General features: G+C 41.2%; 1 protein-coding gene across 2 annotated transcripts in view; it reads left to right on the top strand.

The window, feature by feature from the left end:
• Positions 1-15,172, top strand: part of nr2c1 (nuclear receptor subfamily 2, group C, member 1) — a 57,956-nt gene that overhangs the window by 27,130 nt on the left and 15,654 nt on the right. For both annotated transcript variants that reach the window (XM_039761254.1, XM_039761253.1), the window contains 3 exons: positions 949-1,130; positions 2,470-2,623; positions 2,746-2,867. In XM_039761254.1, coding sequence (XP_039617188.1) covers positions 949-1,130; positions 2,470-2,623; positions 2,746-2,867 — 458 coding nt within the window. The remainder of the gene's footprint in view (positions 1-948; positions 1,131-2,469; positions 2,624-2,745; positions 2,868-15,172) is intronic.

Below are 15,172 nucleotides of genomic sequence, written 5' to 3'. Positions count from 1 at the left end.
GAAAAAATTCGGCAAACTTTTGCATCTGTTCACGACCACACACTCGGTAAATAAAGAAGCCAGTTACCCTTCCGTTTCGTACGCACCGATGATTTCTGCACGTGTTCAGTCTCTCCCTGTACTGTACTTTGTTCTCGGTGCATCACGCAGAGGGACTCTCCCTCAAAACTGTAACCTCCTCTCAACACTGCTTCCTCCTGTGGTATAGCGGGTTCACAGCTCCCATCAAAAAGGCCAGTTTTAATAAATAATCACCGCACTCGCAACTTAGCGAGGGGGCGTGGTGGTGTGTGGCTGAAGCGGTTCCTGAGGAGTTCGTGATGTGGGTTCTCACCTAAGTGCTCAGGTGAGAAGCGGTCCGCATCCGTAATTGTTCCCAGGAGCTGCTGATTGCCACGACTACCACGATTCTTCATAAATAGAAGCGCAAGTCGGCTAAAGGGAAAAAAGAAGAAAACAGGAAAGAATGGGAGAAGGCAGGAAGCAGGAGGAGAAAGCCGGTGCAGGAGAGAGACAGAGCGAGAGAGAGGGCGCAGGCTCACGTGCAGCTGAGAGTGAGCAAGGTGCTGAGCAGGGAGCCTAGGTGTTTGCCTCAGTGTTATTCAATGTTTTTATATTTAGTTTACTATTACACTGTGCATTCTATGGTATAATTAACTACGTATTTTTGTGCTTAAGAATCTTTAAAGAAAATATATTTATGTACAGTTTGTATGGTCTGGAATGGAATAATTGTATTTACATACAATCCTATAGGGGAAATTACTTCGGCTCATGACCAAATTGGGTTACGACCAGAGTTTGGAATGAATTATGGTTGTGACCCGAGGTTCCACTGTATTGCATGAATGAGGTTTATACATACTGTAGTTGATAAATGAATGCCAAATGTAAAGTGTGCGCTTTTTTTCCCCTCCTCTCTCTCCCTCTCCCAAATATTGCTTTCAGAGTGAAGCTTGTCAGGGTGATTTAAGCACACTAGCAAATGTGGTCACATCCCTTGCACACCTCAGCAAAACAAAAGTTGTGAGTGACAGCAATACAGACCTATCTGTTATAGAAACATTAAGCAATGGAGATGCATCTGTCACAGAAAATCAAGAAGAACAATCAGCAAGTGATATCACAAGGTTTGAAACAAATTCTACCTTTTAAGCATTATAGAATGAATGTATCACACATTGGTTTTTTTTTAGCTAAACAAGGAATGGATGGAAAATTTGAGTCTTTAAAAAGAAAATGTTATGAGCAATTCAGTTTATCTAGTAAACTGTAAAATATTAATGATTTAAATTCAAAGTATCAAATACTTTCTCACAGTTATTTGTTGCTGGTTATAAAAATATACCTTGTACAGGGAAGTCAGAAATCTATAGTTATTGGGATTACTATGTGACGTGCATTGAGATTTCTTTCATGTGGGCACTTGTCTTTTCTCCTTTTTTTAATCACACCCATTCTAACCACCTGATTAAACTTGTATCTCCTACTTACTATCTGGATCCTTACAGAGGTCTGTCTATACAGAGAATGCCATATATCAAAGCTTTCTTTAAAAACGTGTGATATCATACAAAAGAGTTTTTCAAGTTGAACGAATTAAGATCTTAATGGAGTTTACAACACTGATGGAAATAGTAGAACATAGCTGGAATGAGCCATGGGCTTCATAAATCTCATAGCAATTCATCATGGCTGTTATAGTGATCTGTCTAATATGAGGCATGAAAAACACCTAATTTATGCATTGATTACCAGTGAGTCGTTTTGTAGATTTTAACTGTATAACCACTCCAGCTAGTCCAGCAGTGAAAAGACCTCATGAGGTGGGATTGCAACCACCCCCATGCCGACTCAGCTCAAAATATCATGTTTAAAGACACTTGAACATTAATGGCTTCATGTTAGCTGGATGTTATTGATACTTTGTAAGTTAATGACACATTGCCTTTTAAAGAATTTTTCACATTTTTTGGTTCCATAAGGCTCTTTTTGTTAGTACTCTTTTTTGCATGTCTGTTACTAATTTTAACTTTATTACTATCTACAGTTTTGTTACTTGGCTTTTGCTAGAAGTAGAAATGGTTGGGATTCTTTTTATATCATGCTATGTATAGATCTCTTTGGTTTAGGATGGTTGCAGGTATCCCTAATGTTGATACCTTAACCAGTAGATCATACTGTTTGGTGTAAGGTGTTGCAGAGCTGGGGTAAATGGGTGGTGAGCTCTGCACTTGCATGAATTCAGCGGTAGAGTTGTTTTGATATGTGAACATTGTTATTTGCATGCAGTGAAAAATGTATTGCTTTAGCACACATTTTGTATTGTTATCTTCACAAATGCTGATTGTTAACTGTTCCTGTTCGTGCTTGTTATTAGATTTCAATAAAAGTTAGAAAAAAAAATGTATACTTGTTTGTAGAGCAAACTAATTGTGCTTGACTTTCTACCCAACCCTTTGTTTCAAGGGCTTTTGATACCCTTGCTAAGGCTCTGAATCCGGCTGATGCATCCTCCACAGAACAAGTAGAGACTGGTATGCACATTATATCTGGAGATGAATGTGGAAGCATACTCGAAATTGATGGTCCTATTTTAACAGACGTCCATGTAGCTTTTAAGGTTTGTTGTTTGCCTTACTAGATTAAAATACTCTATTTTCTTATATTTGATTAAATCGTGGAATAGTAGTTTCTGGTAACAAACAAACCTAAGAGAAATGTGGCTTTTGTGTATTTTTACAGCTTACAATGCCTTCACCAATGCCAGAGTACCTTAATGTACACTATATCTGTGAGTCTGCTTCAAGACTACTGTTCCTCTCTATGCACTGGGCTCGATCAATTCCTGCATTTCAAGCACTGGGGTCAGTTATTCAGAGTTTTTAAAATATATTTTGTAATTGTGTATTATTTTTTGCTTTTATTTCAAGCGTTTCTTGTATATAGGCATCTTTAGAAACCTTATATATATATATATATCTGTACTTTAGCAAAACCAGCTTCATTCAACTCGAAACAGGAACAGCAAGGTTATTTATTGTAGCGGGATCTACCACTCTACTATACAAAGACACTGCAAACAGGCAGGGACCCAATGGGTGACCGGCGCTTTGCACATGGCAGCGTTCAGCTTGTAGTTGTTTCAGTGGGGCGCGAATCTGCAACAGACAAGCAACCCTCAATAGACATGGGAGTCACTTCTCTGTGTGTCGTCCCATTGGGGAGGGTCTCAGAAGAGTTCAGAAGTGTAACTATTTATATAACTATAGGTGTGTGTGTGTGTGTGTGTGTGTGTGTATGTATATATATATATATATATATATATATATATATATATATATATATATAGCAAAATACAAAACACGCAAGAGCGGAGAAGTAGTGTGTTAAAGAAGTAATGAAAAAGAAAAGGAAACATTTTAATAATAACATAACATGATTGACAATGTAATTGTTTTGTCATTGTCATGAGTGTTGCTGATATATATATACATACATATCTACATATATACACACACACATATACATACACACACATATATATATATCTATATATCTATCTATATAATCTATATATCCATCTCTCTCTCTCTCTCTCTCTCTCTCTCTCTCTCTCTCTATATATATATATATATATATATATATATATATATATATATATATATATATATATATATATATATCTCCTTTGGGGTGCAAGCAGCTGTTGCTGGGGGTGCCAGAATCCATTGAGGAAGAAAAATTAAAAACATTATTTGTACAAAATCTTAATTTATCTATCCATTCCTAAATAATTAAATGGGCAGGCTATTTCGTATCAGTGCAATACGCTGCTTGTTAAAACGGATGACTTCCGCTCTTACACGCACTTAGTGCTGCGTGGGTATTATGAACTATCGTATCTGTTCAAGTTCTATTTAAATTTTAAATATAAGTAATTTTTATTTGGTCGACAGAAATATGTTGAGTAGGAATGTAAGTTAAATTTAGTCATCATTGCATAAATTTTTCTTCACCACAGAAATTTAAAGACTAAATTCAACTTCCATTCCTACCAAAGATTTTTCTGGCGACTAAATAGAACCTACTTATATCCAAATTCGAGCTATTGAGCAGTCGCCTGCCTGCCTGTATAAGTTACTGTCGCTTCGCTCTTACTTTTTTACCGTTCATTTAATCATGGCTAGTCGTGGAAAAATTATAACATGGAAGGAGGATTACACTGAGTATGGCTTTACCAAAACAATTGATGGTGAATAAAGTATCCATTATTCATAAAGCTTCAATTGGTGATCTGTTTTTCTGCGTTAACCTCATATTTTTTCATACTTCTTCTCAAACCAAGGTGCGAGGGTAAAATGAATCGAAGCGCTGATATATATATATATATATATATATATATATATATATATATATATATATATATATATATATATATATATATATATATATACTAGCAAAATACCAGCTTCATGGAGAAGTAGTGTGTTAAAGAAGTAATGAAAAGAAAAGGAAACATTTTGAAAATAACGTAACATGATTGTCAATGTAATTGTTTTGTCACTGTTATGAGTGTCGCTGTGATATATATATATATATATATATAGCAAAATACCAGCTTCACAGCGATGTCATGTGTTAAAGAAGTTATGAAAAGAAAAGGAAACATTTTAAAAATAATGTAACATGATTGTCAAAGTAATTGTTTTGTGTATTTGGGCAGCACGAAGTTGTTTTCGCAGCTGCATCAGAAAATGTACCACGACGCCTGACACGCCTCCTTTTTACTGTTTTCTCACAGCTTGGATTGCTGCTGTCATATATATACTGTACACACACACACACATATATATATATATATATATATATATATATATATATATATATATATATATATACATACATACATACATACATATATATAAAGACATATATATATATATATAGACATATATATATATATATATATACATACATACCTATCTACATCATATATTCACACACATACATACATACACACACACAAATTATATATATGTGTGTGTGTGTGTGTGTGTATATATACACATACATATACTTGTGTGTATGTTTGTATGTTTGTATGTGTCTATATGTGTGTGTATAGGTTTGGTCACTGAGTGCAAGGGAAAAATAATAAATTATAGTCTATAAGTTATTAAACAGTAAAACATTAACGTTTTAAGAAGTACAGGTACATTGAAATTACATTTTCTATGTGAACGTTCAAATTTGTGCCTCGCCTCGCCTCGATTGTGAATCGCCTTAATATTATTTTGCCGTGGTGTAGAAAAGGGGTCCCGTGTTTGCACTTGACTGGGCTATAGCTCAGGGGGAGGATGAAAAAAATTAAAAGTGCTCACTTTGTCTTAAGGCAGAAGCGCAGTCAGCGCCTCAAAGGCCGCACAGCTATGCATAGCGCTGGCTGCTCGACTTTTGCTGGGCAGGAGACCCCAGTTTGCAGACACGCTCATGATATCAAAAGTCTCAGCTCTTTGAGGTCATTCATATATACATATATATATATATATATATATATATATATATATATATATATATATATATATATATATATATATATATATATATATATATATATATATATATATATATATATATATATATATATATATATAGCAAAATACAGCGCTGGCAGCGGAAGTAGTGTGTTAAAGAAGTAATGAAAAGAAAAGGAAACATTTTAATAATAACGTAACATGATTGACATTGTCATGAGTGTTGCTGTCATATATATGCCTGCCTAAATAAGTCACCCTCGCTTTGCTCTTACTTTTTTACCATTCATTTAATCATGGCTAGTGGCGGAAAAATTATAAAATGGAAGGAGGATGGCTTTACCAAAACAATTATTGATGGCGAATCGATTATTCATAAAGCTTGAATTGGTGATCTGTTTTTCTGTGTTAACCTCATATTTTTTCATACTTCTTCTCAAACTAAGGTGGTGCGAGGGTAAAATGAATCGGGATGCGCTGATCAATGTAATCCGTGTACCAGGAAATCATGCATTGACAAAGCTCCCTTTGCTTGTAATGCAAAGTGTGATTAAATGCATTATTTTTAACGCGTATGGAGCACATGCATCGAAGCTTCTTGGCTGTGCTTGTGCTAAGAAAAGGAAAGATTTTAAAAATAACGTAACACGATTGTCAATGTGACCTTTTGTAAGTAGTGCCTGGAGGATTCAGTGTGTAGAAACTCTATAGAGACAGCGGTGTATTAACTTGTGGATTTTTCTGTGAGTATTTGGTGGCAGTCTGAGGAATTTGCTTCGGAAGACAGCGTTAGCAGCGGAGCTCAGCTCAGAGCAAAATGAGGTGGGAGGGGTGATGATGACGTGACTCCCCCACCCGCCTTTAACTGTCAATCCCCACAAACACAGTCTCGGAATTTGCATAAGCACACCCTTCACCTACAATTTTAACTTAGTTACAAAGTGATCAAAACTCTCGCTTATATCCGCGCCCTTTCATTAAACTTGTATCCCGCATTACCTGTGTGTATGTGAAACGCTAGCGTAGCCTGTCTATGAACTTAATTTAAAGTTTAGGTTTACACCGTGCTTTCTTTCCGAGCTGGCAACACTCATGAATATATGGTAGTATATGTCACTCGCTCGCTTCTTATTGTTTCGCTGCCTTCTCAATTATATAATGCAGGTTTTCTTGAGCGCTTTTTGAGGTCTTCCTGGTTTTCTATGTACTGCGTGATTACGTGGGAGGCGTGATGATGTCACACTAAACTCCGCCCACGGCGTTGAAGCTCATCTCCATTACAGTAAATGGAGAAAAACTGCTTCCAGTTATGACCATTACGCGTAGAATTTCGATATAAAACCTGCCCAACTTTTGTAAGGAAGCTGTAAGGAATGAACCTGCCAAATTTCAGCGTTCCACCCACACGGGAAGTTGGAGAATTAGTGATGAGTCAGTGAGTGAGTGAGGGCTTTGCCTTTTATTAGTATAGATATATATATATATATATTGAAATAGTTTTACTGTCAAATAATGCAAACAGTACGTAGCACGTGCTTCGCCCTAATTCTGGGCTCATCAGGCAGTACACTCTCACTGCACCCCCTCTCATGAATCGAACCTCGGACGGCAACGCTAAAGGCAAAGCCTCTCATGTTGCGCCACGGTGTCTGGTTCATTTATTTGACAGTATGTACTGTAGATCTGGGTGTGTGTATATATGTATGTATGTATGTATTATGTATGTATGTATGTATGTATGTGATATATATATATAAATATACTAGCAGAATGCCCGCGCTTAGCAGCGGAAAAGTAGTGTGTTAAAGAAGGTACGAAAAAGAAAAGGAAAAATTTTAAAAATAACGTAACATGGTTGTTAATGTAATTGTTTTGTCATTGATATGAGTGTTGTTCTCATATCTATCTATATATATATATCTCTATCTATCTATCTCTATATATATATATATATATATATATATATACCCGCTTGGCAGGAGAAGTAGTGTGTTAAAGAAGAAAAGAGAAAGAAAAGGAAACATTTTGAAAATAACGTAACATGATTGTCAAAGTAATTGTTTTGTGTATTTGGCGGCAGCGCCACAAAGTTGTTTTCGCAGCTGCATCAGAAAATGTACCACGCGTCTGACGCCTCCTTTTTACTGTTTTCTCACAGCTTGGATTGCTGCTGTCATATACAGTATATATATATATACACACACACACACACACACATACATACATACATATATATATATATATATATATATATATATATATATATATATATATATATCTACATCATATATATACACATACACACACACATACATACATACACACACATAATATATATATATGTGTGTATGTATATATATATATATGTATATGTATATATATATATATATATATATATACTTGTGTGTATGTTTGTATGTGTCTATATGTGTGTGTATAGGTTTGCTCACTGAGTGCAAGGGAAAAATAATAAATTATAGTCTATAAGTTATTAAACAGTAAAACATTAACGTTTTAAGAAGTACAGGTACATTGAAATTACATTTTCTATGTGAACGCTCAAATTTGTGCCTCTGGTAATGTGCCTTACCGGCATTTAAAGAAAATTAGTTTTGTGTCCTCTGCAGTGTTAAGAGAGAAAGGCTTTGGTTTGGGAAAAAAGGTGTAAAGAAAGGAAAGTTGCCTTTTCTTTTATATAGTATAGAGAGATGTGTTCGCTGACGCTATGATCGCCTTTTAGGGACAGTCGCGGTGGGTCTTGTGGAGACTGGTGAGACGCCCCGCCATTAATCGGCTGTGATGGCACTGTCAGTCCTTCACTCCTGTGCGTATCTTCATAATCCGAGCTGAGGACCTCATAATCGTATACGTGCAAAAGAAAGTGTGAATCGCCTTAATATTATTTTGCCGTGGTGTATAAAAGGGGTCCCGTGTTTGCACTTGTCTGGGCTATAGCGCAGGGGGAGGATGAAAAAAATTAAATGTGCTCACTTTGACTTAAGGCAGAAGCGCAGTCAGCGTCTCAAAGGCCGGCACAGCTATGCACGCGCGCTGGCTGCTCGACTTTTGCTGGGCAGGAGACCCCAGTTTTTGCAGACACGTTCATGATATCAAAAGTCTCAGCGCTCTTTGGAGGTCATTCATTCATATATATATATATATATAGCAAAATACCCGCTACCAGCGAGAAGTAGTGTGTTAAAGAAGTAATGAAAAGAAAAGGAAACATTTTAATAATAACGTAACATGATTGACATTGTCATGAGTGTTGCTGTCATATATATGCCTGCCTAAATAAGTCACCCTCGCTTTGCTCTTACTTTTTACCGCTCATTTAATCATGGCTAGTGGCGAAAAATTATAAAATGGAAGGAGGATGGCTTTACCAAAACAATTATTGATGGCGAATCGATTATTCATAAAGCTTGAATTGGTGATCTGTTTTTCTGTGTTAACCTCATATTTTTTCATACTTCTTCTCAAACTAAGGTGGTGCGAGGGTAAAATGAATCGGGATGCGCTGATCAATGTAATCCGTGTACCAGGAAATCATGCATTGACAAAAGCTCCCTTTGCTTGTAATGCAAAGTGTGATTAAATGCATTATTTTTAACGCTATGGAGCACATGCATCAAGCTTCTCAGCTGTGCTTGTGCTAAGAAAAGGAAAGATTTTAAAAATAACGTAACACGATTGTCAATGTGACCTTTTGTAAGTAGTGCCTGCAGGATTCAGTGTGGAGAAACTGTGACAGCGTGTGTATTAACTTGTGGATTTTTCTGTGAGTATTTGGTGGCAGTCTGACGAAGTTGCTTCGGAAGACGGCGTTCGCCGCGGAGCTCAGCTCAGAACGAAATGAGGTAAATGGGAGGGGAGATGATGACGTGACTCCCCCACCCGCCTTAACTGTCAATCCCCCACAAACACAGTCTCTCGGAATTTGCATAAGCACACCCCTTCACCTACAATTTTAACTTAGTTACAAAGTGATCAAAACTCTAGTTTATATCCTGCGTCCTCTCATTAAACTTGTATCCCGCATTACCTGTGGGCATGTGAAACGCCAGTGGTAGCCTGTCTATGAACTTAATTTAAAGTTTAGGTTTACACCTTGCTTTCTTTCCGAGCTGGCAACACTCATGAATATGGTAGTATATGTCACTCGCTCACTTCTTATTGTTTCGCTGCCTTCTCAATTATAAAATGCATGTTTTCTTAAGCGCTTTTTGGAGGTCTTCCTGGTTTTCTACGCACTGCGTTGACAGTCAGTTCACATGATTACGTGGGAGGCGTGATGATGTCTCACAAAACTCCGCCCCCCCCACGTCATTCCAGCTCAACTCCATTACAGTTAATGGAGAAAAATACCTTCCAGTTATGACCATTAGGCGTAGAGTTTCAAAATGAAACCTGCCCAACTTTTGTAAGTAAGCTGTAAGGAATGAGTCTGCCAAATTTCAGCCTTCTACCTACACGGGAAGTTGGAGAATTAGTGATGAGTCAGTGAGTGAGTGAGTGAGTGAGTGAGGGCTTTGCCTTTTATTAGTATAGATATATAACTTTTGAGAATGCAACGTATAGTTTTGTCCAGGAGGAAAGCAATGTTGCCTCAAATTAATGGCAACCTTTTGTAGGGTGTGTCCCTGAGACTTATTAATTGTCATCGCGTAGCAGAGCCTTACTGGAAATTTGAGGCATTTCAATTGAAATGGGAGATCATAGGGTATATAACAGTGATGCCAGGAATACATTCAGAGTGTGTCGCTCTGCTGTTTTTTGTGGAGCTGCCTTCACACAGCTTCTCCGCTGCTTTATAAACAAACGCCATATAAGGCCATCGTTTCTCCTTGCTTCGCGGTTCTGTACTGTTTTATTGTTCGTTTATTACGATTCTTATAGTTATTGTGTAGCTATTTGAGACTTGGTTTACTGTTCAGGTACCCATTTCCTTTATTTAATCCGCGGCTTGTACGTTATTTTTGCTCGTTTATTACGATTATATAGATATTTATTGAATCCCTTCTTTAGCTGCCTGCCTGCTCATATAAGACGCTCCGCTGGTTTTTTGTGAAACAGCCTTTACACAGCTTCTCCGCTGTTTTATAAATGAACTATATATAAAGCCATCACCTTGTCAATTGTGTAATGCGTTTTTTGAACAGGTTTGATGCATGGAAGTGATCACTCGTACTGTGTTCAGGCAGTTCACGTGAGCTGCTCTCTTGTGTGATGTTGCGATGTCCACGGCTTTATTTAATGTTAGCTAAGACCCGGCACTTAAAAGTTTGTGGCTGCACTCCGGTTGTAATATGACGAAGCTGCGTGAGCTAACTCTTGAGAATGCAGCGTATAGTTGTCCAGGAGAAAAGCAATCTTGCCTCAAATCAATGGCAACCTTTTGTAGTTAAAGGTTTCTCGCTACAGCAAATTCAACTTTGTTACAAAGTGATCCAAAGTCTCGTTTATACCTCGTGTCTTCTCATTAAAGTTGTACCTCGTGAATGAAGTATTCGTCGAAGGCATGACAAACGTTAGCGTAAGCTTGTCGATAAACTTCATTTAAATTTACAGTTTACACCATGCTTTGTTTTCGCAGTAGCTGCACTTATGAATAAGCTTTGGAGCTCTTCCTTGTTTTCTACGTACTGCGTCAGTTCACATGATTACGTGGGAGGCGTGATGATGTAAGACGCAACTCCGCCCTCCACGGCCATCAAGCTGAAGTCCATTACAGTATATGGAGAAAAATAGGTTCCAGTTATGACCATTACGCGTAGAATTTTGAAATGAAACCTGCCCAACTTTTGTAAGTAAGCTTTAAGGAATAAGCCTGCCAAATTTCAGCCTTCTACCTACATGGGAAGTTGGAGAATTAGTGATGAGTGAGTGAGTGAGGGCTTTGCCTTTTATTAGTGTATGTATATATATATATATATATATATATATATATATATATATATATATATATATATATATATATATCTCTTGCCAGACCACTAGGATAAAATTTGCATAGAATTTGCTTCATTATTCAGAGAACCTTTTGGAAAAGCTGCTGTTCAATAAACCTCCAATGAAAAATAAAAACTGTGGACAACGTTTTCCCTTGCCGACGCTGGTCACCGGGCCCCTCTGGAGCCAGGCCTGGAGGTGGGGCTCGATGGCGGCGCCTGGTGGCCGGGCCTGCACCCATGGGGCTCGCCGGGCACAGCCCAAGAGGTAACGTGGGTCCTCCTCCCCATGGGCTCACCACCTATGGGAGGGGCCAAGGAGGTTGGGTGCAGTGTGAGTTGGGTGGTGGCAAGGCGGGACCTTGGCGGTCTGATCCTCGGCTACAGAAACTGGCTCTTGGGACGTGGAATGTCACCTCTCTGAAGGGAAGGAGCCTGAGCTAGTGCGCGAGGTGAGAGGTTCCGCTAGATATAGTGGACTCACCTCGACGCACAGCTTGGACTCTGGAACCAATCTCCTTGAGAGGGGCTGGACTCTCTACCACTCTGGAGTTGCCCCGTGAGGCGCCGAGCAGGTGTGGGCATACTTATTGCCCCCACTGGAGCCTGTGCATTGGGGTTTACCCCGTGGACGAGAGGGTGGCCTCCCTCCGCCGGGTGGGGAAGGGTCCTGACTGTTGTTTGTGCGTATGCGAACAGCAGTTTGGAGTATCCACCCTTTTGGAGTCTCTGAGGGGTTGCTAGAGGGCATACCTTCTGGGATTCCCTCGTTTTGCTGGGAGACTTCAATGCTCACGTGGGCAATGACAGTGAGACCTGGAAGGCGTGATTGGGAGGAATGGCCCCGATCTGAACCCGAGCGGTGTTTTGTTATTGGACTTCTGTGCTCGCCACGGATTGTCCATAACGAACACCATGTTCAAGCATAAGGGTGTTCATATGTGCACTTGGCACCAGGACACCCTAGGCCTCAGGTCGATGATCGACTTTGTGGTCGTGTCGCCGGACTTGCGCCATATGTCTTGGACACTCGGGTGAAGAGAGGGGCGGAGCTGTCAACTGATCACCACCTGGTGGTGAGTTGGCTTCGATGGTGGGGAAGATGCGGTCAGACCTGGTAGGCCCAAACGTGTTGTGAGGGTCTGCTGGGAACGGCTGGCAGAGTCCCCTGTCAGAAGTAGCTTCAACTCCCACCTCCGCAGAACTTCAACCACGCCCCGAGGGAGGTGGGGACATTGAGTCCGAATGGGCCATGTTCCGTGCCTCTATTGTTGAGGCGGCTGACCGGAGCTGTGGCCGCAAGGTGGTCGGTGCCTGTCGTGGCGGCAATCCCCAACCCGTTGGTGGACACCGCGTGAGGGATGCCGTCAAGCTGAAGAAGGAGTCCTATAGGACTTTTTGTCCTGTGGGTCTCTGGAGGCAGCTGATAGGTACCGCAGGCCAAGCGGAGCGCTCGGTTGTTGCTGAGGCAAAACTCGGGCATGGGAGGAGTTTGAGAGGCCATGGAGAACGACTTTGGACGGCTTCGAGGAGATTCTGGTCCACCGTCCGGCGCCTCAGGAGGGGAAGCAGTGCAGTGTCAACACCGTATATGGTGGGGATGGTGCGCTGCTGACCTCACTCGGACGTAGTGGGTCGGTGGGAGGAGTACTTCAAGACCTCCTCAATCCCACTAACATGCCTTCCATGAGGAAGCAGAGCCTGGGGACTCTGAGGTGGGCTCTCCCATCTCTGGGACTGAAGTCACCGAGGTGGTCAAAAACTCCTTGGTGGCAGGGCCCCGGGTGGATGAGATACCGAGTTCCTTAAGGCTCTGGATGTTGTAGGACTGTCTTGGTTGACACGCCTCTGCAACATCGCATGGACATCGGGACAGTGCCTCTGGATTGGCAGACCGGGGTGGTGGTCCCCTCTTTAAAAGGGGACCGGAGGGTGTGTTCCAACTATAGAGGGATCACACTCCTCAGCCTCCCTGGAAAAGTCTATTCGGGGTTCTGGAGAGGAGGGTCCGCCGGATAGTCAACCTCGGATTCAGGAGGAACAGTGTGGTTTTCGGCCCTGGTCGGAACAGTGGACCAGCTCTTCACCCTTAGCAGAGTCCTGGAGGGTGCATGGGAGTTTGCCCGACCGGTCTACATGTGTTTTGTGGACTTGGAAAAGGCATTCGACCGTGTCCCTCGGGAATCCTGTGGGGGTGCTCGGGAGTATGGGGTACCGGACCCCTGATAAGAGCTGTTCGGTCTCTGTACAACCGTGTCAGAGCTTGGTCCGCATTGCCGCAGTAAGTCGAGCCCGCTTCCAGTGAGAGTTGGACTCCGCCAGGGCTGCCCTTTGTCACCATTCTGTTCATAACTTTTATGGACAGAATTTCTAGGCGCAGCCAGGGTGTTGAAGGGGTCGGTTTGGTGGACTCAGGATTGGGTCACTGCTTTTGCAGATGATGTTGTCCTGTTTGCTTCATCAGGCCGTGATCTTCAGCTCTCTGGATCGGTTCGCAGCTGAGTGTGAAGCGGCTGGGATGAGAATCAGCACCTCCAAATCCGAGAGCATGGTCCTCAGCGGAAAAGGGTGGAGTGCCCTCTCAGGGTTGGGGGAGAGATCCTGCCCCAAGTGGAGGAGTTCAAGTATCTCGGGGTCTTGTTCACGAGTGAGGGAAGAATGGAGCGTGAGATCGACAGGCGGATCGGTGCGGCATCCGCAGTGATGCGGGCTCTGCATCGGTCTGTCGTGGTGAAAAAGGAGCTGAGCCGTAAGGCAAAGCTCTCAATTTACCAGTCGATCTACCTTCCTACCCTCACCTATGGTCATGAGCTATGGGTAGTGACCGAAAGAACGAGATCGCGAATACAAGCGGCTGAAATGAGTTTCCTCCGCAGGGTGTCTGGGCTTTCCCTTAAAGATAGGGTGAGAAGCTCAGTCATCCGGGAGGGGCTCAGAGTAGAGCCGCTGCTCCTCCACATCGAGAGGAGTCAGATGAGGTGGCTCGGGCATCTGATCAGGATGCCTCCTGGACGCCTCCCTGGTGAGGTGTTCCGGGCACGCCCAACCGGGAGGAGGCCCCGGGGAAGACCCAGGACACGCTGGAGGGACTATGTCTCCCGGCTGGCCTGGGAACGCCTTTGGGATTCTCCCGAAGAGCTGGAAGAAGTGGCGGGGAGAGGGAAGTCTGGGCCCTCTGCTTAAGCTGCTGCCCCCGCGACCCGACCTCGGATAAGCGGAAGAGAATGGATGGATGGATGGATGGCTTTTACTCCTAATCCAACTTAATAACTGTCATGATTTCTTTATTTCTTCTTTTTAGTGTTTGTTTATACCATTTTTTTTTTTTTCACTTTTTTTTTTTCCTGGTGCATGCTGCAAACTGCACTTAAAATGGCATTGGACATGTTAGTGTGTTTTTTTGTTTATTTATTTATTTTTTTTTTGATGTATTAGTTATTGTGTGCATCACACATGCCACGGGTGCCATTTTGTATAAAGGAAGATCATGTTAACTATCTTGAACAGATGTTTTACTGTTGCAGAACACTCCAGCATTTTCTTTTTTGTTAAGCTGTTTTTACTTGTTTCTTTGCTGTTTTTTGTCATGTTGGGCATTGCAGCTATGTCTTGATTGCTCATTCTCTTTCTGTGAAGGATACATGTAGATACCCAACGACTGGATATTTTTTAAAGTCACTTGTA

This window comes from Polypterus senegalus, chromosome 8, assembly GCF_016835505.1.
Source record: "Polypterus senegalus isolate Bchr_013 chromosome 8, ASM1683550v1, whole genome shotgun sequence".
NCBI classification, from domain to species: Eukaryota; Metazoa; Chordata; class Cladistia; order Polypteriformes; family Polypteridae; genus Polypterus; species Polypterus senegalus.
The sequence above is the reverse complement of the archived record's forward strand: the minus strand, read 5'-3'. Positions and strand labels throughout refer to the sequence as shown.